At 54.3% G+C, this 23,915-nt stretch overlaps 1 protein-coding gene across 1 annotated transcript; it reads right to left on the bottom strand.

Annotated features, from left to right (window-relative positions):
- Window positions 1-3,601: 3,601 nt before the first annotated feature.
- Window positions 3,602-11,391, bottom strand: ANKK1 (ankyrin repeat and kinase domain containing 1). The gene is made up of 8 exons (XM_036397565.2): window positions 11,207-11,391; window positions 8,776-9,070; window positions 8,276-8,427; window positions 7,386-7,435; window positions 7,147-7,302; window positions 6,206-6,324; window positions 5,291-5,336; window positions 3,602-4,941 (listed from the first exon to the last, which is right to left on the bottom strand). Exons 1-8 carry the CDS (start codon window positions 11,389-11,391, stop codon window positions 3,602-3,604), a joined length of 2,343 nt encoding a protein of 780 aa, XP_036253458.1.
- Window positions 11,392-23,915: the final 12,524 nt, after the last annotated feature.

Raw genomic sequence — 23,915 nt, 5'->3', positions numbered from 1 at the left:
CTGGGGAGGGAGCAGGAGGAATCCTGCCAGGCCAGGGAGAGGCTGAGCAGAGCCAGGCACGTCTCTCACTGACGTCTGCCACAGCACAGAGCCTACAACCACCTCCTTGCAAGAAAAAGAAACACAGAGAATTCACTATTCCTTCTTACATTAAAATCACTGCCTCCTACATTCACATCACTGCTGTCAGAAACATCTTGATTTTCCACACCTAAGGGGCTATGGAAAAAAACAAGCATTTCTGCTAAAAATAAGGGTTTTTTCCCCCCCACAAGCTGTATTTATTCAGATCTCTTTTCCTCTAAAACGCAGCATTATTTTAATTTTAATTTAATCCCATATCTGCATAATTGCAGCACTGCCAAACAAACAAATCACAGTCTCTGGGAAGCAGGAGCAATGCAAAACGTGGATTTAACCAAATTCAATTCCAAGCATTTTCCTGTGAGCATTCCCTCACAGAAGAGCCACACTTCTGACTGAAACGTCCACATTTTCATCACTACAAGCATCTCCCCTTCAAACCAATTTTACATCAGAGGATTGATATTACAGTCAGATCCAGCTCTGAGAGAGCACTTAGGAAATCAGTGCCAGCCCCTCCTGAAACCATCCCCTGCTCTGCTGATTGATTTGCTCTGAGTTTCTTGGTGTGCTGCTTGTGGGGGAGCAGGGATGGGGTCCTGACAGTCCCATCCCTTACCCAAAGCTGTCCTGGATGGAGGTGATGCAGAGGGAGTGCAGGCCGCCTGTTAGGAAAATGAACCCACAAACACCAGAGGTTTGTGTCCAAGCAGGAGACAGAGGAGTCCTTTGGCTTTATTCCAGTCAAGGGAGAGGCCATGGGGCATTTCCTGGGTTCTCTCCAAGTTTTGGAGGATGCAGCCTCCTTTTTATCCCAATTTCCAGCCACATTTCCCTTCTCTCTTTCCCCATTTCTGAGGCACTTGAGAGGTTCAGACTTCCTGACATACCTGATACTAGAGATTCCCCTCTAATGTACAGAGATTTCCCTCCCTTTTAATTTTGAATTCTTGAGGAATTTAGGGGGTTTTCCCCATTGGCTGAGGTACTTGAGAGGTTCAGACTTCCCTGAACACCTGATCCCAAAGATTTCCCTCTAATGTATAACCCTCCCTTTTAATTCTGAATTCTTATGGAATTTAGGGGTTTTTCTTCCCCATTGTTTCTTTCATCTTTCAATGTCTAATTTCGTTTCTCAGCAAACCTAAAGTTTTATTTGTAAAATCAAATCCCTTTTTCCATTCATCAATCAGTGGAATCCTTCCCATTGTTTCTTTTCTCTCCCAGTGCTGGTTTTATCCACCAGCAGAGCCACAGCTGGTTTGGAAAGACAAATCCACCATTCCTCTCAAGCCCAAAGCACACCCAGGATTTACAGAGCTCGGGATGACTCCTGCAGGGAGCAGGGCTGCAACAAGATCAGCTTTAGAGGACCTTAAATTTCCCTGCTCTGGTTTTCTGTCTTTGTCACCCCAAACCATGCTGGGATTCTGTGAGGGATTTGAAGACCAATTGGTTTGGAAATCTCCGTGTGCTTTGGAAATCTCCCTGTGGTTCAGGATGTCTGGAGCTGCTGCAGCCCAGGGATGCTCAGAGTCATTCCACAACTCCCTGCCAACATCAGAACACCACCCTGCTCACCCAGGCAGCTCTGGGTACCTTAAAACCATAATTTTTGAGGCATAACAACAATTTTGATCTTTTGGAATCTAAACGAGCTGTTTAGGAGGCTCCTGTCCTGCTGCTGCTGCCATGCCCTGCCAGGAGCTGCCTGGGCTGTGAACTTTGGGTAAGAACGTGAGATAATCAGCTGCAGATTTATCAGCAGGGACAAAAGACTGAAATGGAGTTGAAAAAGGCAAAAGAAAAAAAAAAAAAGAAAGGGGAGGGGGGATGGAGATCCACGAATAATTTTAGAAATAAGCTGCAAGTTGCACAGTCACAAAGCGGAGGCTGGAATGCACTTTTCCAGAGTTTGTAAAGACTCATTTAATTTCTATAGAAACTGAGCAGCAAACAGGTAATTTTCTCTGCAAATTGCTTCTATCACCTCTGGAATGCTCTGCAAGAGCAATGTATTTCCCTCGTGTCTTCTTAATCCCCTGTTATTTTCATTATAAATTTAATTAAGCTCTTGTAGAGAACATTCCATGACATACGAGCTGAGTTTTGTTTTTCTGCTGGAGCGGGGACAGAAAGGAGCTGCTGAATAAGTGGCAATTGGATTTCTTCTTTTCTGGGTAAATATTTCAAATTACACCAAGCAGGGGAGACATTTGCTGAATCAATACAGCTGAAGCTGAGGGAAGGAGCTGCACAGGAAGGTCTGAGCTTCCCAAGAATTCCTTCAGCCAGGCCTTTCCTCCTTGGAGAAACTTAGGGAATATCAAAAGCAGGTAATTCAGGGAAATGCCAAGATTTTTGGGGTTTTTTTTGATGGTTGCAATAAAAAAAGTCAATTTTTTACACTCGCTGCAACCCAAAATGTCACCAGCATTTCATTTCATAACCTGCCCATCTCCCCACTTCACCAACAGCAAATGTTAAAAATGAATCATTTAATTACAATTTATTTAAAATGATATCTAAAGGCTCTGGTGCCAAAGCATAGTGAAAAACTGGGTTTGAATACAATACACATCAATACCCACTTAAGTTAATATAAAATGAAAACTGCATTAGTAGAGGTTTGGCTTTTTAACCCTCTTTTTAACCCATTTAATCTCACGTTATCAGGCAACAACAGCTCCCCTGCAGAGCTGGGGTTGTTTGTTTCTATTTCAGCCTCTTCCCAGCTGAGGGCCATGACAAGTCACCCTCCCAGCAGGCACGTTTGGGGACTCAGGAGTCACAGCAGGGCTGTCAGAGCTGCACACCAGGGCTCTCACTGTCACCAGGGAATCAAATCCAGCAAGAAGATGTTTTTCACAGGACTGATCGAGCTCTGGAACATCTTCCTGAAGGAAACCAGGAATTATTTCCCCCCAGAGACACGACTCAAACCTTGACCTGCAAGCAGCCAGATCTCATGTGTGATTATTCTGGAATTTCTGTTCCCCGAGCTGCATCCATTTCAATACTCTCTAGCAGTGATTTTTCCTCCCTGCCTTGTTTTATTTCATTCTTGTTACAGAAAGGAGATGTCAGGAAATCTGACACATTGCTGTGCCAGCAGCAGGTGAGAATCTCACGATTCAATTCCCACCTGTGCCAGGGCCATTTTACACCAATTTTCTCTGTAGGAAAACATGGAATGAAAGCAATAAAAGCTGTGTGTGCTGTGCACAGCTTCAGCACTGCCTGCATGAACAGGGGGTGCATAAATCCCTGCTCAGGAAGGATTCAGTAGGAAAGCACTGCCTAAAGTATCACCAAGCCAAAACGTTCTACAAGCTTGGAAAAAAACTTGTCATCAAATAACTTCATTTTCCTTTACTCTGTGAGCATTCACGCTTAAAAACTTCCATTTAAAAAGGGCAAACATTTTCCTGCAATCAGCAGGGGACAGGACAAGGTGCTTTGAGGCATCACAGCTGATGTGGGAAAGCTCAAGCTGCAGATTTTAGAGCTGGTGAATTTACAGATCTGTCCTTCCTGGGATAAGCCTGGGGATCTTCACCTCGTTCAGAGTCCTGTTGCCAGCTTTGCTCCCGGAGGCCTCCTTGCCCTGGAGCAGGGTGATGATGTTCTCCCGCTGGTGCCTCACGGCCAGCTGCAGGGCCGTGCACCCCGTGATGTCCTCCACTTCCAGCAGGGCCCCCGCCTTCAGCAGGGTCTTGACGATGGCCATGTTGCCCTTGAGCACGGCCAGGTGCAGCGGGGTCCGGCCCACCTTGTTCCTGGCGTTGACGTCGGCCCGGCACTCCAGGAGGTTGATGACGCTGAGGAAGGAGCCCCTGAGCACGGCGAAGTGCAGGGGGGCCCAGCGGGACCTCTCGGCCGTGTTGGGGTCAGCCCCGCAGCGCAGCAGCTCGCTGACCACGGGCTCGTCCCCGTAGCGCGTGGCCAGGTGCAGCGGCGTCCAGTCCATGCCGCCCTTGGCGTCCAGCCGGGCGCGGCTGCCCTTCAGCAGCCGGATGATCTCGATGTGCCCCTTGAAGGAGGCCAGGTGCAGGGGGGTCCAGCCTTTGTCCGTCCTCAGCTCCACGTTGGCCCCGTACTTGATGAGTTTCTCGCAGATCAGGTACTTGCCCCTGGCCACGGCCAGGTGCAGGGCGCTGTAGTGGTTCTGGTCCAGGCTGTTGACGGAGATGCCATTCTTCAGCAGGTACTGCACCACCCTGAACTTGCCCCTCTCCACGGCCACGTGCAGCGGCGTCCTGAGGTTCTTCTGCTTCCTCTCCAGGTCGGCCCCCTGGCTGGCCAGCAGCTTGACCAGGCCGACGTGCCCAAAGCCCGCGGCCACGTGCAGGGCGGTCTTGCCGTCCACCTCCTGCGCGTTGGGGTCGGCCTGGCGGGACAGCAGAACCCGGGCCACGTTCTCAAAGTTGTTCTGGGCCGCCAGGTGCAGCGGGGTCCACCCGTCGCGCTCCTGGGCGTCGGCGCGGGCCCGGTGGTCCAGCAGCAGCCGCGCCGTGCGGTCGTCGCCGTGCTGGGCCGCGAAGTGCAGTGGGCTCCAGCCGTCCTCGTCGGCCGCGTCCACGTCGGCGCCGTGCTCGATGAGGAGGGCGCAGATGTCGGGGAGCCGGCGCTGCACGGCCAGCAGCAGCGGGGTGCAGCCACCGCCAGCCGCAGCGTTGGTGCTGGCCCCGCGGCCCAGCAGCGAGCGCACCTTGGCCGCGTGGCCCTGCAGCACCAGCAGGTGCAGCGGGGTCAGGCCGTTCTCCTGCACCCTGCCCAGCTCCTCAGAGCACAGCTCCTCGGGGCTGCCCACCTCCCCCTGTGGAGGTGGGAGAGGAACCTCCTGCGAGTCCTTTCCTAAAGGCAGGGATGCAAAATGGGAGGAAAAGAGTGAAAAACGCCCAGGAAGGGAGGGAGAGCTTGTGGCTCTTGGTAGGACGACATGAAATGAAGTCATTTGAGAGATAAGGAATGGAAAATAAGGCCAGACATGCCCTGGGACATTTGGCCTCTCTCTCACAGTACCTATTTCCTGAATAGCTCATTTTTCTTAACTTAAACTTTTCTTTAACTTTAAAATTTTCCTTACTTTAAAATGTCCCCCGCATGGAAAACCTTATGAGCCACATCCTTCTACAACAAAATAAACAACTTTTATAGCTTCCCCTTCTTTCATTTTCAATTCTAAAGCTGGTCCCCTACTTACCCCCACTTCTGGTGTCTCGAGGGAAGGTGAACTCCTCTTTGTCACCCTGGTTTTCAGACAGGAGGAAAGGAAAAGGATAAAACAGAGTGTTTATTTGCATTCTGTAATGTTTGCACAAAGTCCTTTGCTGCTGCTCTGCAGTTTTGTGTCATCATTTGAGAGTTTTTTATCCAATCCTGCTTTTGCACCCAAAACTCAGCTAAGCCAGTCATGACAGAGCAGGAATGGGGGAGCCTGAAGATGATCTCTGGATATCCATGAGCTTTTCCTCCTTGTGCTCATTTGCTCCCAAACACACACATATTCTGTTTCCTGACTGCATGGCAGCATCCCGAAGTGATTTCCGTTGTTGTTTAGAGACCCCCAAGCCCCTACTTCTTCAGGCCTCTGGTTTCTTGCACAGCTTGGCAAAACCCTCTAAACACCAATAATTCTCAACTCCTATCTCTCCCTGTTTTCTAGGCATAATTACTTCAGTTGCTGGGATTACATCGTGACTATCCAGGAGCCTGATTTTTTTCTTAGCCAGAGAAACATTGGGATTTCAAACTATTTTAAAAAAAATTCTGTAAGAATTGTTCAAAGGGGAACATCCTCAGTTTTGTGCACAGAGAACCCTGTGATTCTGTGTTTGCTTGAGTTTCTTTTAGTGACTGAGGTCACCATGATAAACCCACTTCACCTGAGCAGGTCCAGAAAAGGGTTTTCCTCTTGGACTATTTATCATTCAGTGCATTTGTTAATTAATTTGCAAGTGTCTCATCCCCATAAATGAATTACAGAGGCACAGCCTGTACAGGCACCCTGTGAAGGTGCTGAGGGGCACCTTAGGGAGGGGAAGGAGCCTCAAGGTCTGGTCAGAACAAGGAGCAGGCTCAGAGGAGTTTCCTGAGAGGCTTGGTGGGTTCTGCTCACCTGCTGGCTCCTGGAGATGGCTGGTTTGTGGGACATCTTCCTGACCAGGCGCTCGTTCTCCGGGTCCTGCACCAGGCTCTGGATCAGAGCCAGCAGCACGTCTGTCTCCACAGGGATATCTGCCAGGGCAGAGCAGCTCAGCTGTGCAGGCTGCCCCAGCTCCAGAGCCAGGCAGGACCCACGTGGGAAGGGAGGGAGAAGGGATGAGGGGATGTGGGACAGCAAAAGGGCACCCAGCTGTTAAACCTCAGAGGTGGAACTGGGAAAATTGACACAAACCCTGCTTTTGTCAACCCATGGGGCTCACCCTTGGCTGATCCATGTCGGAACCCAGGAAATTCCTCTGGCTGCCCTGGAGGACTTGAGACCCTGGCAGGGGGCTCAGAGACCTTGGCATGGAGTCAAAGACACCTGTGCCTTCGATTTTAGCCCATGGAAACAATTACCAGCTTTGTGAGGAGTTACAAGCCACAAGGGTTTGAATAGAATGATAGTGAATTTATCACAGGGTGAAAATGTAGAATTTTGGGGGTTTTAGAATGGGGGTTCAGGGGGCAAGATGGAGGAATCTGGGTGTTTCCAGTCTTTCTCCTTCTTCTTCTTGGCCTCCATCTTCTGCTGGGATGGTGGCACTTAGGGATTGGTTTAGAGTAGAGATAGACTGTCTTACATAGGTGATAGGTATTGGGAAGTTATGGTAAATAATGAACACGTAGTTTTTAGTATAAAAAGATAACAATGCCCTGAGGGCTGTCAGAGTGCCATGAACCAACATGCTGGACAGATCTCAGCAGGTCAGAGAAAGAATGATAGAGGTAACAGAAAAGAAACAACCTTGAGAACAAGAGCCAAGGAATTCTGCCTTCTTCTTTGGTTTCGGGGCTGGGAAAAAGAGACTTTCCAACACCAGAGACCCCATCAGATCCACACCCCAGTCCCACCTGCAAAGCTGGGCCTTTGCTTGGGGTCCTGGTCCCAGCACCTCTTCATCAGGTCCACCATCTGGTGGCACTCCCCGGGCCAGTCGTCCCTGACGAGCTCCAGCCCTGGCCTCTTCCCCGCTGCCACCTTCACGATGATGGCCATCATGTTGGCCCCTGGAAAAATCCAGCACCTCTGGGTGTTCTGCCTGGGAAAAGGGCTGGGATGGACATTCCACGGGTGCAGGGTTTGTGTTTACCTGTGTAAGGCTTTTTCTGCATGAGCACCTCCCAGATGACGATGCCGAAGCTGCGGGAGAGGAGAGACTGTGAGCACTTGGACATGAAATGCTCTTATTGCTTCTGCCTTCTGGAGAAATGGGGAGGTCAGGAGGGAGGTTGTTCAGGAGGGAAGGATTTCATCTCCCAGAGCAAAAGGATTTCATCCCCCAGGCCAAAAGGATCAGGCCTTGTGGTTCTGCCTCACGCATCTCCTTTAGAGTGGGGTCATCGCCCTCCAAAGGGTCTGAGCAGGCGCTTGGAGCCTCTGCTGCCAAAGTCAGTCTCTCAGTGCCTTTTTTCCTCTTTATTCGCACTGATGTTTCAAGCCCTTGGCTCCTGCAAGTTCCTGTGGCCATGCAAACCCTCCTTTCCCTCTTCCCTCTACCCTCTCTGCTGCAAAGGCCAAGGAGCTGAAGAATTTCCAGACATGGACTTGGGGCTCATGTGAATGTGCTGCAAAGTTCCTCGCCCAAAAGGACAAAAGCCAAGCTGAAATCTCTTCTCTGCCTGCTCCTGACCAAAATGAAGCTGAAGACTGAGGCAGATAAGCCAATATTGGAATTGTTTTAAAAGCAATTTGAGCAGGGACTGTGATGAAAGAGCAGCACTGGCTGTTTGGGCTCTGCTGCCACTCATTTTTGGGAACAGGGTGTGATGGCACCTGGGGCAGAGGGTGCATTGGGATGATGATTATCCACAGAGAACCCCCTCCCTGTCAGTCTCACCCCTGAGGTCGGGTACCCCAGTGTGTTCCCCACCTTCTAAGAGGCAGAAAAGAAGAATTTAAACAAACTGAGGCAGTGTCCAGCCCCCCTTGCTGGGAGTCACAGCCCAGGGACACCCCTGGGTGCCCTGGGCCAGCCCTCACCTGTACACATCGTACTTGATCCCCGGGGGTTTGCTGTTCTGCAGGAACATTTCAGGGGGGATGTAGCTCAGGGTGCCCCTCAGAGCTGAGCTCTCGATGTACTGCATCCTGCTGGACTGCTCCATCCACTTGGACAGCCCAAAGTCGGAGATCTGCAAGCAGGAACAGGGAAGCTGCCCTAAAATGCTCACGCTCTCCCCTCCTGCTGTCACCCAGACATCCCCATCTTTGGGATCAGGGGCAGCAGGAGGGGAGAGCAGCTGGAGCTTGACAAAACCCTGAGAACCTGCAGCCACTGAGTCCAGCTGGAGCCCTAAATCCCCAGAGCTGGCCCAGAGTCGCCGTGTGATGCTGAGAGCAGCGCGTGATTTGCTCAAAGCAGCTGCTTGTTAAACACCCCACAGGCCACTCTTTCACGGGCTGCTCCTGCAGAACCTGATTTACTGGGGTAATTCTGTCTGGCAGGAATTGCCTGGCTCTGGTGTGAGCCGTGGCCGTACCTTGACGTGCATGTTCCCATCCAGGAGGACATTCCCTGGCTTCAGATCCAAGTGCAGCAGGGGAGGGCTCATGCTGTGCAGGAAATTCATGGCCAAGCCCATCTCATGGATCACCCTGAATTTCAGCTGCCAGGACATTCTGTGGGTGGGGAGGATTCTCTCCAAGGAGCCCCTGGCCATGTACTCCATCACTATCCCCAGGGGGCTGTTGCACACCCCGTAGATGGTGACAATGTGCTGGAATTTGATTTTCTCCATCTTGCTGGCCTCCTCCATTAGACAGTTCATGCTGGTCCTGGAAAATGGAAAATAAAAAATAAAAATAAAAAATAAAATAGAAATTAAAATCTAAAATTAAAATTAAAAACTAAAAAAAATATTAAGAAATAAAAATATAAATAAAATAATAAAAAAATAAAAATAAAAAATAAAAAAATTCAAAGAAAAAATACAAAAAAAATACAGTGGGAGCAAGAAATTTTGTCAGTTGATTCACGGCTCAGTAACTCTGTAGTAACTCAGTGACACCCAGCCTTTCTGAGCACTGCCTACCCCAAAAAGATTCGTCCCAAATTCCCCCTCGAGTTGATGGTAATGCTGCCACACAGGGATCTTTTGCAGATTAAAATCTGACATGGATGCTGTTGTGACTTCTCCAAATGAACTGAGGTTTATTTGGTGGTTCATTCAGCCACCACAAAGAAAATATGAAAAGCTTGCACTTGTTTCAATCCTTAGCAGTGAGGACAGAGAGCCTGTACTTGTCCCACTGCTGAAATGGCTTTAAACTGCCCCGGGGCAGGGTTAGATGGGGAGGAATCCTTCCCTGTGAGAGCGGGGAGGGGCTGGCATGGGATTCCCAGAGGCTGCCCCATCCCTGGAAGTGTCCAAGGCCAGGCTGGAGCAGCCTGGGACAGTGGAAGGCGCCCCTGGCCACGGCAGAGAGGATTCAGATGGGTTTTAGGGCTGCTCCCAGCCCAAAGCACTCTGTGGTGCCACGACATTCCCGGTGTTCCCTGGCCAGGGGCAGGCAGGGAGGATGGAGATGAGCTTTAGAGCTCCTCCCAAAGCACTCTGTGGTGCCATGACATTCCCGGTGTTCCCTGGCCAGGGGCAGGCAGGGAGGATTCAGATGGGTTTTAGGGCTGCTCCCAGCCCAAAGCACTCTGTGGTGCCATGACATTCCCAGTGTTTCCCTGGCCAGGGGCAGGCAGGGAGGATTCAGATGGGTTTTAGGGCTGCTCCCAGCCCAAAGCACTCCGTGGTGCCATGACATTCCCGGTGTTCCCTGGCAGCAGGATGCCAGGGGCAGGCACAGCTCTGTGCCACACCCTGGCCACTCCTGCAGCTCCTCCTGTGCCTGCAGCTCTGTCCCTGGGCACGGTGACTGCTCCGAGGGGAGCTCTGGCATGGCTGCTGCTGGCTGCCAGCTCTGGCAGACCTGTTCCTCCAAATTCTCCCAAGGCTCACCCCTCCCGACCTGCTGAACGAGTTTGGGGGAGCAGCCAAGCAGCAAAGTGCCAGGAGTGCCTTTAAAAAGCACACCCTGGGAATGGAGCTGAGCTGCCAGCAATTGGGCCAGGCCATTCATTCATTGATCTAAAATGGTTCAGCCAAGCAAAATCTCCTCACAGTAAGACCCACCCGTGGGTTGAGGAATCTGGGGTATTTTACTACAATTGATAAGACACAGAATTAAAACTGATTATTTGACTCTTTTTTTCCCCGCCACAAACAAGAACAAAATGCAAATGTAGAATCTGCAGGGCAAACTGAGGACAGTCAGTGCTCAGCCTGAACTCAGTTGTTGTCTGTAACAAGAAATCACAAGAGTGAGATTTTTATCCTGGCAGGATCCTTCCAAATTTGAGGGAATAAAATTTTAAATTAAATAAGTCCATCAACTCTGCTGTTTTTCCATCAGCTCTGCCTGTATTGGATGTGTTATCAGCAGTGGTTGTGATTACCTGGCCCTGCTCCTTCTCCAGACTCAAGGTGGGCACCAGAAGAGTCTCTGCAGGTGAGAGACAGAGCAAGAAGCAGAGAGGAGCTGCAGGTGCCCCACGGAGAGGAAGGAGATGTCTGGAGGCTACAGGAGCAGGGCAGCAAGACCAGCTGTAAATCCTCTGCCCCTCATCTTTAAACCTGGTGATGAATTCAGTTTGATGGATACAGCTCAGCCCCAGTGTCCAGTGGCAGCTGTAAATAACCCACCAGGCTGCTTTAGTCTGTGTGTGAGGTGCTGAGCTCAGCCCCAGGCTTCAGCCCTGCTCTGTTTCCCATGTCCCTGTGCATCCACACAGGACAAGGAAAGGCAGAACTCCTATTCCCCGCTCCCTCTGGGTACCCAGCCCTTCCCAAGGAGCTCCTTCTGCAGAGTTTTATCCCCCAATCCCTCCAGCTGGGACGGCCAGAGCTGCTCAGGGGTTACCTGTCCACGCTGGAGTCCTGCAGCAGGTACGGGGAGCACTTCACGGCATAGACCGTCCTCCACCTCCTGTGCTTCACCTGGTACACGTGGCCAAAGCCCCCGCTGGCCACTCGCAGCCACTCATCCTCGAAATCCTCCTTGCTGAACACGGTCAGGCTGCCCAGCCTGCCCCGCTCCGTGCCCATGGCACAGCTGGCTCTGCCTGCCTGCTGGGGAGGCACAGGAGCTCCTCCTGCCCTGCCCTGCCCTGCCCTGCCCTGCCCTGCCCTGCCCGGGGAGGTGGGGATCCACCCCAGGCAGCCCCGGCAGCTCCTGCCAAGAGGTGGATCCTCAGTGGGGCTGCTCACATATTCTGCTCTTCACTCAGGCTCAGCTCCAGCCTGGCAGCGTGGCTCTGCCCGCTCATGTCCAGCACTGGGTGGGCAAATCCTCCAGGAATTCCAGGTGGGAAATGGTGCAGAGGACAAGCCTGCAGTGAGTTCAACAAGCCTGTGTGAATTCTACATATTCACACGTGGCTCAGCTCCAGCCTGGCAGTGTGGCTCTGCTGTCCCATATCCAGCCCTGGGTGGGCAAATCCTCCAGGAATTCCAGGTGGGAAATGGTGCAGAGGACAAGCCTGCAGTGAGTTCAACAAGCCTGTGTGAATTCTACATATTCACACGTGGCTCAGCTCCAGCCTGGCAGTGTGGCTCTGCTGTCCCATATCCAGCCCTGGGTGGGCAAATCCTCCAAGAATTCCAGATGCAAAGGACAAGCCTTCAGTGCAAAGGACAAGCCTGCAGTGAGTGCTCCGTGCTGAGGGTGGGATTCCTCACCTGGGGCACCGGCACAGCCTGGGGGAAAGGGAGCTGGGGACTGGGGCAGGGTGAGGCTCGGAGGGAGCAGAGAAATCCACTAGGCAGAATTGTACATGAGAGATGTGGAAAACACTCCAGAGAGAATAGAAGGGGAAAAAAAAAAACAGAAACAGCTGGATGGAGAGGTGGAAAACACTCCAGAAAGAAGAAAAGCTGATTTTAAAAAACCCCAGAAGCAGCTGGATGGAAAGGTGGAAAACACACCAGAAAGATGATAAACTGAGTTATAAAACACCTCTAGAAGCAGCTGGATGGAGAGGTGGAAGACGCTCCAGAAAGATGAAAAACTGAGTTTAAAAAACACCCCAGAAGTAGAGAGGTAGAAAAAAACCACTCTAGAAAGATAAAGAACAGGAAAAACCCCAAACAACCAGAACTGGCACATGAGTACATGAGGCTGAGAAAAACCTCAGCAGAAATACCAGAAATGTGGCAAACCAGAGCAGTTCCCTCGGGGATAAAATAAAATAAAATCTCCCTGGAAGTGGGTGTTTGGAGGAGCACAGACTGGTCAGAGCAGTTTAACCCTCACCACGTGAGGCCAGGGGCAGCACACACACCTTCAGCTGAAAAGGGGTTAAAAATTCTCATCTGGATCTTGTGCATTTGTGTCTTTAATGCCTCAGCTCTCTCTGGAGGTAGCTCAGTGGCAAACACAAGGTGGTGCTGATTTCCTCAGAGCTACTGCAATTCAAATAATAATTAGCACTGCTGCAGGGTCATTGTCTCACTGCCAGCAAGCCTTGACCTGGGGTTTTTAGTTCTGTGGCAGAATGTTGAGGAAATCCTTGGGGGAAGCCTGGCCCAGGTGGAAATGTGAGTTACTTGTGTTAGGGGTGTGTGTGAGGGGTTCTGGCAGTCCCTTCTTCGAAGGAAAGAAGGGGGAAATAAAAGAGGGGAAAAGGCTCTGCAGCCTTTTAGGGAGGAAAAACCCCAATTAGAAGGTGATTGCTGCCAATGGCCTGGCACTGCCCACCCGGAGCGATGCCCTGCTCCCCTCCACTCCCAGCTGCCAGCGCAGTTCTGGAGCCGGGGACAAGGACACGGGGCCCCATTCCCTCCCCTGCAGGCACAGACCAGACCAACGCTGCAGGCTCAGGTTTATTGCAGAGCTCAAGGGGAGGGGAACGCTCAGCCCACGGCTGCAGAGGGGCAGCAGCTGCTGCTTCTCTCCCTCCCCACACCTTCCAGGGGCAATTCTGGGCCAACAGCTCGGGAGCTGCAGCTCCGAGGGCAGGAGGAGCAGGAGCTGAGGTCCTGCTTTCATCCCCAGCACAGGCACATCCCTCCCTCCATCCCCACGGGTGTTTCCTTGCTCACTCTCCCTGGGTTGCAGCTGCTGCAGGAGGCCCTGGACAGGATGGGGCAGCCCCAGCTCCTCTGGGACAGGGGGATGTGGGGCTGGAGGGGCTCTCCACAGCCCCCAGGAGAGCCCAGTTTGTGTCCCCCATCCCATGGATGCCTTTCCCCAGTGCCTTCCAGCAGATTCTGGAATTCTACTACTAGTGGGGTTCTCTGACCATTAGTGGGGAGTTGGAGAAAACAGCAGCAGGGCTAAAGGGCAAGGACGAAGGCACTTGGCTCCTGGGAGGTGAGAGAAGCTTTAAATCCTAGGGGACACATCTCTGGGGCTCTGGATCCTGTCCAAACACCCAATTCCTTCCTTTTCCTCACCACCACTCCCTGGTGGCAGTGAGAGCACAGTGCTGTGTTTCCATCCCTCCCTGGTGCCATCTCCAGAGCACAGTGCTGTGTTTCCATCCCTCCCTGGTGCCATCTCCAGGGCACAGTGCTGTTTCCCTGGTGGCATCTCCAGGGCACAGTGCTGCATTTCCCTGGTGGCATCTCCAGGGCACAGTGCTGCATTTCCCTGGTGCCATCTCCAGGGCACAGTGCTGCATTTCCCTGGCTCTCCTGCCCCCTGCTCTCCCCTCTGCTGCCCCTTGCTGTGCCCAGCCTGGCCCTGGCAGCCGGGGCCCTGCAGCCATTCCTGCTCTGCCCTGCAGTCTGTGAGCTCTGGTGCACAAGGGAAGGGAAGGGGGAGAGGCAGGCTCGGGGCAGAGGTGGCATCTCCTGCTCCCTGCTCAGCAGGAGCTCTACAGAAGCAAAGCAAACTCAGCTGCTTCTCTGGTGGCCGGGGGAGCTGCAGGAGCAGTTCAGCTGCTGGGATCACAGCCCGGGGAGTTCTCCAGGCAGGGGATGACGGCTGGGCTTGGCTCTCTGCCGCCGGTGCAGCCACAGCCCCATGAAAGCAGCGCCCAGGACAGCACAGCCCGCCAGGGCCCCCAGCAGGATGGGCAGCAGCGTGGCAGCAGCAGCACCTGGACACACAGAGAGGCAATGGAGCAGTGAGAAATGTTCTTTGCACAAACAAGCACAGCCACAAGGAGTCAGGGATGGTGCCAGCGGGTTTTGAGAAGTCTCTCATATTTTACCAGCTCTTTTCTAATAGCTACAAACATCTAATGAACATCAGCCAGCTTCTGTGTTTCACCTATGAACACTCCTGTCCCATGGCCGCCCTCATTCTGCACCAAAATGCTGCAATTCCTCACAGACAGAACATTCTGCCTCATTTTTCCCCTTCCCTCCTCCTAAAGCTGGAGTTCCCTCACAGGGTGCCTTTGGAGCTCTGTTGGATGTGGCACTGATTAACCCTCACGTCTGGGATCCAGGGAGGCCAAAGCAAAGTCAGGAGTTGTTGGGATATAACCTAACCAAGAAAGTGATTAAAAATGTCCTGGTTTTCCTACAGCAGGAAAAGCTGAGCAAAAACCTCTGCGAGAGAAGTGAAACCAGGAGAGCCCCACCTTCCTCTGGCTTGTACAGAAACCTGTTGTTCATCCTCCAAATGGGCCCGAGGGAGACCAGCCTGTGCAGGTTTCCGTGGCTGGTCCTGTCACTGGGCTGGGCAAGGGGCTCCACACTTTCCAAGCAGTCCTGGGAAAGAGATGGAAACACCTGGGAGTGCCCTGGACAGAACCTCCTGCCCCAGGCCCTCCTCAGTCTTTTCCACTTCTGTTACTGTTCCAAAAGGTGAATTTCTGATCCTTGGACCAGCACATGTGTAAATCTTTATTCCCTGATTTCCTTTTCTCAGGGATTACCAACTATTGCCACCCTTCCACACCATGAACTCCTCTCCCAGACTCTAACCAGGGATTGCCCATGGGGTGACCTTGGTGTGGAGGCTCTGGAAGCACCGAGTGCCTCCTGATCTGGTGGGATCCCCGCTGTTCCTGTGGGAGCAGATCCCCCCTCAGTACCTGCTCACATCCTGGCTGGCCTGGCAGGCAGACCCTCAGCTCGCAGTGCAGGTAGGCCACGGAGTGGTTCAGCATCTGGAACAGCTGGATGGAGAAGCTGGTGGCCCTGGAGCTGCCACCCTCCAGCAGCTGGATGTGTCTGCACTCCAAGGGCAGCCTGGCAGGGGCAAACATCAAACAGCTCCAGATCCCAGCACAAACTGCACAGCCCAGCCCTGCAGCCCTGCCTGAGGGGCAGGAAAATCCAGCAACAGCAGCGTTCCCTGCTGGAGCTGCCCTGCTCAGAGCCCAGAGCAGCAGAGCTGTTTTGGGATGTTGGTTTTGCTGTGGTTTGTCCAGCACCCCCTGAGGGTTCACAAACCCTGGGCAATGGCCCTCCCGTGTCCCTGGGGGCTGAAATAAATGGGATGTGAGGTTCCAAATGGCTGGCACCCCTGGGTGTGCCTCCCCAGCAGGAAGGGGATGCTGCACCCCTGTGACAGCCCCTGGCGGGAGCGGGGTGGGTTATTTCCACAAACCCTACACAAAGGGAGGAGTTCCCCATTCCCACCTGCGGAACAGGCAGCACTGAGCCCCCGCAGCCCCGGGGCTGGCCGAGGGGGTCACGCAGCACGAGTGGAGCTGCAGCAGGGCCCGGCTGCTGTCGCTCTGCAGGGCCACCAGAGCCACGAAGGTGTCGTGGGGCTGCTCCGAGCGCGGCTCCCCGGGGGCTGCGGCGCTCAGGCTCAGCCGCACCGAGTGGTTCCCGATGCCGCACGAGTCGCTCACGACGGCGAGCCTGGGGACAAAGGGGAAAAGGGAATAGGACGAAAGGGAATAGCATGGAAAAGGGAATAGGACGAAAGGGAATAGCATGGAAAAGGGAATAGGACGAAAGGGAATAGCATGGAAAAGGGAATAGGATGAAAGGCAGGAAGGCAGCAGCAGCAGCAGGCAAAGGGAGCCAGCCCGGGGTACTTGCCCGTCCAGCGCGGTCGCATCCGAGCGCAGCCCCCTGCTCTGGTGCCAGTCGCTCCGCAGCGCTCCGGGCTCCGGGGTCACCGCTGTCCCCAAGGCTTCAGCTGCTCCGTCTGTCACCTCCCTGGTCCTGCCCTCCTCCTCCTCCTCCGCCTGCTCCGTGCCCGCCGCCCCCAGCCCGGGCTGCCCCGGCACGGTCCGAGCGCCGCTCCCGGCCCGGGGGCTCTGCGGGCCCGGCGACACCGGGAGGGGCTCCGGGCCCCTGTCCCTGTCCCTGCCGGGGCCAGCAGGGCCCTCGGTAACGAGACTGTCAGCAGGGACTGCTGGGGGTGGGACTGCCCGGGCCGCAGTGCCAGGGATGGAGGGACCAGTGACAGCTTCCATGGCACCCTGCTCCAGAGAGGGGGACACCTCGTCCGGAGGGGGGGACACCTCGTCCAGAGGGTGGAACATCTCCTCCAGAGGGTGGGATATGTTCTCCAGAGGGTGGGATATGTTCTCCAGAGGGTGGGAAACCTCCTCCAGAGGGTGAGATATATTCTCCAGAGAGTGGGACACCTCCAGAGTGTGGAACATCTCCTCCAGAGGGTGGAACACCTTCTCCAGAGGCTGGGATATGTTATTCTGAGGGTGGAACATCTCCTCCAGAGGGTAGGATACATTCTCCAGAGGCTGGGACACCTTGTCCACAGGGTGGGATAGGTTCTCCTGAGGGTGGAACATCTCCTCCAGGGGGTGGGATATGTTCTTCAGAAGATGGGACACCTTCTCCAGAGGCTGGGACACATTCTCCAGTGGGTGGAACATCTCCTCCAGAGGATGGGATACATTCTTCTGAGGGTGGAACATCTCCAGAGGGTGGGATACATTCTCCAGAGGGTGGGACACCTTGTCCAGAGGGTGGGATATGTTCTCCAGAGGGTGGGACACCTTCTCCAGCAGGAGCCTGGTTGATGCCAGCGGTGCAGCTGGCACGGGTGCCTGGGTGTGCAGCTGCCTGGTGGGGGCTGCATCTCCTCCTGCTGCCCCCTCAGGGCTCCCCAGTGCCACAGGGAGCTGCCCTGAGGGCTCCAGCACCACCCTGGGCTCGGGCTGCCCAGCTGGGGCTGGCAGCAGGAGCAGCTCTGTGCCTGTGAGCGGGGACAGTGCCACCTGGGCCGCAGGGACAGCAGTGCCCACTGCCTGTGTGGCTCTGGGGTGTGCCCCCAGGGCAGGGACAGGGCCCGGCTGGGCTGCAGTTAAACCCAGCTGGTGTCCCAGGGCTGCTGGGGGTGGCTGAGCTGTGCTGGGGCCGGCCATGGCCGATGGGGACACGCTGGTGCCCAGGGAGCCAGCAGCTCCTGCTGCCCCTGCCCCGCTGCTGGCTGCAGCTGGCCCTGGGCTGGGCTGGGGGGACAGCTCAGGAGCTGGGGCAGGAGGGCTGGCAGCCATCCCTGCAGGGCTCAGCACAGCCAGAGCCTCCCCAGAAATGGCTGGTTTGGTTTGGGTCTCTGTGGGGAGCAGAGCTTGTTCTGTGGGGAGCAGACCCTGCTCTATGGGGAGCAGACCCTGCCCTGTGGGGAGCAGACCCTGCTCTATGGGGAGCAGACCCTGCCCTGTGGGGAACACACCCTGCCCTGTGGGGAGCAGACCCTGCTCTATGGGGAACAGACCCTGCTCTATGGGGAGCAGACCCTGCCCTGTGGGGAGCAGACCCTGCCCTGTGGGGAGCAGGCCCTGCCCTGGTGCTGCTGCTGGGCTCTGTGTGGTTGTCAAGGGCTCAGGCACAGCAGGGCTCAATTCCAGCTCCAAACCTGGGGTGGGACCAGGTGTCCCAGCAGTGATGGGAGCTGGAGCTGCCGTGGCAGGAGCAGGCACTGCCGCCCGGGCTGTGCTGCCCACTGTGGGCTCCCTGTGCCCCTGCCCAGCTGGGAGCACTGAGGACATGCTGGGAGCTGCTGGAGATGGCAGCAGCTCGGGGCCTGGCAGCCTCTGAGGATGGGCCTGCAGGGCTTTGGTGCTGGGGGGTGCCCTGGGAGGGGGTTTGGAAGGCAAACAGCCCGGGCAGGGGGCATGGGCTGGGCTGGGGGTGGGCACTGAGCCCCCCTGCCCTGCAGCCCCCGTGCTGCCCCCAGGCTCTGGGGAGCCCCGGGGTCCCTTTGCTGCCAGGAAAGCAGCTCCAGGTGAAGACTGTGGCCTTTCAGTGGAGAAATACCCTCTGGAAGGGGAAGATTGGGGGCTCTGGGTGGGCACAGGGGAGGTGCCAGGCTCTGCTGCCAGGGAAAGCAGAGCAGTGCCCGTGGCCTGCTGGGGATGGGGAGCAGCAATCTGCACCTCCTCGGGCAGCCTGGGCAGGGTCTGCAGCGTGGGGCTCACCCTTGGCTCCAGCACACGGACTGGGGCTGAGGGCACAGCTGGGGACGGGGCTGCAGGGACAGGATTAGCTGGCACTGGCTCAGAACTGACTTCTGCTCTCCCTGCTTGCTGCCTGGCCACAGTGGGCAGAGCAGTTCCAGCTCCCACAGACTTCCCAGCATAGGCATAGGAGGGACCGGTGTTCACTGGGGTGCCCTGGCTGCTGGCAGGTGTCCCCACGCTGGTGGCCAGGGGGGCCATTCCGAGGCCACCCTGAGGAGGGGGCAGCCCCTGTGCCCTGTCCCGGGGCAGCAGGACAAACACAGGCCTGACCAGGACCAGGCTGGAGGGGCTCAGCTGGGAGTGTGCCAGGCCCAGCACTGAAGAGTTGGGTGCTGCCAGGACCTGCTGGATGGAAAGGAGTCCCCCAAGGCTGGAACTGGGGAATCCAGGGGGCAGAGGGGAATCCTGCATGGGCTGCAGGCAGATTGTGCTCTCAGTGCTCTGCAGCACGAAGGACAGGAGTGGGGACGAGGGCAGCAGGGCCAGGGGCTCCCCTCTGGCTGTGCTGGGGCTCTCAGCAGCCGCACCAGGGCCTGTCCTGAACTGGTGCCCCAGAGCCTGTGCCAGGGCTGCTGGCACCTCCCTGGGCACCCCTGGGCCAGGCTGGGCTGGGGGCGAGGGCAGGGCAGGAGCTGCCAGCTCAGGGGGGCTGGGGGGGACAAGGCTGGGAACTGCCTGGGGCCTGTGGCTGGGTGCTCCAGAGGGGCTGGGGACAGGGCTGGATGCTGGGGACAGGGCTGGGGCCTTGGGGACAGGGCTGGCTGCTGGGGACAGGGCAGGAGAATCAGTAATGGGGATGGAGCTGGCTGCTGGGGACAGGGCTGGGGCCTTGGGGACAGGGCTGGCTGCTGGGGACAGGGCTGGAGAATCAATTCTGGGGACAGGGCTGGATGCTGGGGACAGGGCTGGGGCCTTGGGGACAGGGCTGGCTGCTGGGGACAGGGCTGGGGCCTTGGGGACAGGGCTGGCTGCTGGGAACAGTGGTGGAAAATCAGTTTTGGGGACAGGGCTGGCTGCTGGGGACACTTGAGGAGAATCAATTCTGGGGACAGAGCTGGCTGCTGGGGTCAGGGCTGGAGAACCAGGTTTGCTCCTTCTCCCTGTGCTCACCTGCAGCACCCCAGCCAAGGCTCCCTGGGGCACGGGAGGGGCAGAAACTCCTTGGAGCTGGGAGCCAGAGCCAAGAGGTGAGGATGAGGTGCTTGGGGTGTGGAGGCCCGTGGGCTCCATCCCAGCAGCAGCAGAGGCAGCAGGAGGCTGGAGCCCTGCTGGGACAGGATCCCAGGGCAGGAGGTCACCGTTCCCAAAGGTGGGCATGCCTGGAGAGAGGGCAGGGGTTGCTTCTTTGGGAGCTGGGGAAGGTCTGGGTGTGGAAATCCACAGCTGGGTTACTGAGGATGAGCTCGGAGGAGGCTGTGGGCTCTCAGGGGAGGGAGGATTCCCAGGGCTCCCTGTCACTGCCCAGGGAGCAGCATCTCCTTGGATTGCCATTTCCTGGGAGCTCCTGTTGCTCTCTGGGGGAAGGTGCTTGGTGCAGCTGAGAGGCAAAGAGAGGGGCTGCTGTCCATCGCTGGTGCCAGCCTGGAATGGAGATGGAAGGGATCCCTCAGCAGCTGGGGCTTCCATCCACAGTGAAGAAGGGAGGCTGTGAGGAGCAGGCAGCTGGGCTGGGTGTGCTGAGCCCTTTGTGACAGCTGAGCTTGAGTTCCTGCCTTTGCTGCTCGTGCCAGGGCTGGGAGCAGCTCCTGGGCTTGGGGAGGTGCCCTCAGCCCTGTCCCCCTCGGTGCTGGGCTCGGGGCTGGGCTGGGCTGCTCCAGCAGGGCTCAGGGCCAGCGCCCCACTGCCAGCACGGCCACTCCTGGAGGCACCTGGGGACACAGGACAGCCCTTGGGATCAGCTGGAGTCAGCCCTGAGCTGCTGCAGCAGCACCTCAGCACAGCTGAACGGGGCAGCACTGCCAGTGCCAGTGCCAGTTCCATTGCCATTCCTGGTCCTAATCCCATTCCCAGCCCCATTCGCAATCCCATCCAAATTCCCAGCCCCATTCCCAGTTCCATATTCCCATTGCTATTCCCAGTCCCGTTCCCACTCCCATTCCCATTACAATTCCCAGTCCCATTCCAAGCCCTATTCCAATTCCCAATCCCATTCTCAGTCCCAGTCCCATTCCCATTCCCATTCCCATTCCCAGTTCTATTCCCACTCCCATTCCCACCCTCCTCCTCTGCTGCTGCCACTCGGCACCACCTGAAGCACCCAAGGCATGAAGCAGCCAGAGAGGAGCCCTTGATTTCCAGAGAGGAACCCCTAAGGCTGGCCCAGGACAGGCAGGAAAGCAGCGAGAGCAGAGCCAGAGAGGCAGCAAAGCAGCAAGAGCAGAGGCAGAAAAGCAGCAAAGCAGCAGTTCTGGAAAGCAAACCAAAGCCCAGCACTCACCAGACAATTCCAGCAGTGCAGCTGCCAGCAGGACCAAGAGGGGGAATTTTTCCTGCATGTCCTGAGCCATCCCAGTGAAGGATGTCCCAGCTGGCAGCAGCTCCCTGGGCTCACTGCTGCCTCCCAGGTGCTGCTCTGCAGGGCAGCCGAGGGCTGGGTCACTTTATAGGAGCTTAGGCCAGACACCAACCAATAACCTGGTCCAGGAAAAAAAACCCTGCACCAATTGGAATCAATGGGTTTTGAACAAAAGAGCAGAGCTGGGCAGGTTTGCATCCAAAAGGTGGAAAATGTGCCTGTGAACACCAGAGCAGCCCTGGGCAGGGGTTGAAACCCTCCCTGGGGAGGATGTGAGGGGCTTGGGGGCAGCCAGAGCAGGGGAACAGAGCTGGGAGTGCCCCTGGCAGGCTCAGGGCTCTGGCAGTGCCCACTTTGGAGAAAAGCAGGATCAGGGGAGACCTCCTGGCTCTCTGCAGCTGCCCAGGAGGACATGGAGACATGGAGGGGAGATGCTGAGTTCAAGCTTGGTATTAGGAGGCATTTTTTAGCCAAAAAGGAGGTAAAACACGGCAAGGGTTCCCTGGAGAGGGGATTTTGTACAATGCCCTGAACACACTCTGACTTCTGCTCAGCCCTGGAGAGCTCAGGCAGCTGCACTGGGTGATGGTGTTGGTCATTTTTAACTGAACTATTCTATAATTCTGATTTTTTTTTTGCCGGTTTGTGGCACTACAAACATCCACAGGGATCAGCCTGGGTCCCAGGGAGGAACAGAACTCAAACCTTCCTGAGCAGAGAGAGCCCAGAGGCTTCTTGGGCACAATCACAGCTACACCCTTTCTTTTAGCCACAAAACACCAAATACCCGTAAACATTCCCTGCAGGCAGCAGGAATCAGTGCCAGGCACACAAACCTGCAGCCAGGCTGAGAGAGGATCCTGACACTGCCCTGCCTGTGTGAGGGCACTGAACACCTGAGCAGGGGCAGATAAGGGCCCTAATGACAGCTGGGAACAACAATGTTCTCCATTATTCAACAGTATTCTCCATTATTCAACAATATTCTCTATTATTCAACAATATTCCCGATTATTGAACAATATTCTCCCTTATTGAACAATATTCCCCATTATTTAAAAATATTCTCCATTATTCAGCACTATTCTCCATTATTGAACAATATTCTCATTATTGAACAATATTCTCCATTATTGAACAATATTCTCCATTATTGAACAATATTCCCCATTATTTAACAATATTCTCATTATTGAACAATATTTTCCATTAGTCAACAATATTCTCCATTACTGAACAATATTCTCAATTATTCAGCACTATTCTCCATTATTGAACAATATTCTCATTATTGAACAATATTCCCAATTATTCAGCACTATTCCCCATTATTGAACCATATTCTCCATTATCAAACAATATTCTCATTTTTGAACAATATTTTCCCCGCTGCCCAGGCTGGGCCAGGGTCCAGCAGGAGCTCCCTGACCCCAGTGCCAGCCCAGCCCTGCCCTCCCCTCCCTGGCAGGGCCCTGCAGCTTTTCCCCCTCCCTGGAAGGAAAATTCCTGTGACCTGCAGAGCACCTGAGCCCTCAGGTGGGGGTTTTTACCTGTGTTTGCAACCCCAAACCTCCCAGATTATTAAACTGGGGTGATCTGTTGCACCCTTTCCATCCCAGAACATCCCTTCTCTCCAGGGGTGGGAAAAATGGGTATTTTATGGTTGGCTTTTCACAAATGTTTAAATGAATATTATATGTGTTATGTTAGAAAGTGATGCTGTGTTAATTCTCTTAAGTAGTGTGTTAAAGATAGTTTTAGGTTATAAGTTAAGGTTATAAGGTTATTGGGTATTATTAGGTTATAAGTTTTAGGTTGTATATAGTTTTAGGTTTATAATGTTACAATAGAAGCTCTGCTGTGTAAGATTTTTTTTTTTAAAGAGAGGAATGAGGTACTCACACTGAGATAGCAGCCACAGGACACCTGAATCTTTCAGAGAAAGGGAATTTATTGCTCCCTTATCAGAAGAAATGAACTTCTGCCTGCCTTGCTCAGCCTGAAGAGCTGTCAGGGTTCAGAGGAAGCAGCTGACCCTGCCCAGCCAGAATCCTGTGTTTGAATGGAATTTCTGCACCATGGATGAGCTGTATGAATATGCAACAGGCTGTTGCTTTTAAGGGTTAATCCTCTGTTCATGTGGGCCCTTTTTTGGGCTTATTTTGCCCAGAAAAGATACCTAGACTGTCCATAACTCTTTGCTTTTATTGTCTCATATTGTCCAAATTATTATTCCTCTAATTCTATTGCTATTTTTATAACCATTTTATTACTAATAAACTTTTAAAACTTTAAAAACAAAGGGTTGGTGTTTTTCACAAGGGGGAAGCGGATCCAGCTGCTCTCTCTCTCTCTGGGAAACGCTGCTGGATAATTTGAGGGGACAAAGGTTCCCCCCAGAACTGACACCCCCAGGTGCCAAGGACAGGAGCGGAAGAGCCATTTCAAACTCAAACTGGGCTGGCCTGTGCTTATTCTTCACAGAAATGTCACAAATGCTTCTGTTTCCTGTGTTCAAAACCAACAAAAAAAGCTGGGCTGTATTAATGGCCATTTATTAAATTCATGTCAATTATTAAAGCAAAGGCAGCCTAATGCAAGGGAGTATTTTATCTGGTAGCTGAGATAATAAATCAACTCCTTCCTCCTGATTTTGCTTCACTGCCTTCTGAGGGGGACCAAAACCACTCCAAAAAGCCACTGAAAAGCTGATG

Source organism: Molothrus ater, chromosome 22 (genome assembly GCF_012460135.2).
Source record: "Molothrus ater isolate BHLD 08-10-18 breed brown headed cowbird chromosome 22, BPBGC_Mater_1.1, whole genome shotgun sequence".
In the NCBI taxonomy this organism is placed as follows: domain Eukaryota; kingdom Metazoa; phylum Chordata; class Aves; order Passeriformes; family Icteridae; genus Molothrus; species Molothrus ater.
The sequence above is the reverse complement of the archived record's forward strand: the minus strand, read 5'-3'. Positions and strand labels throughout refer to the sequence as shown.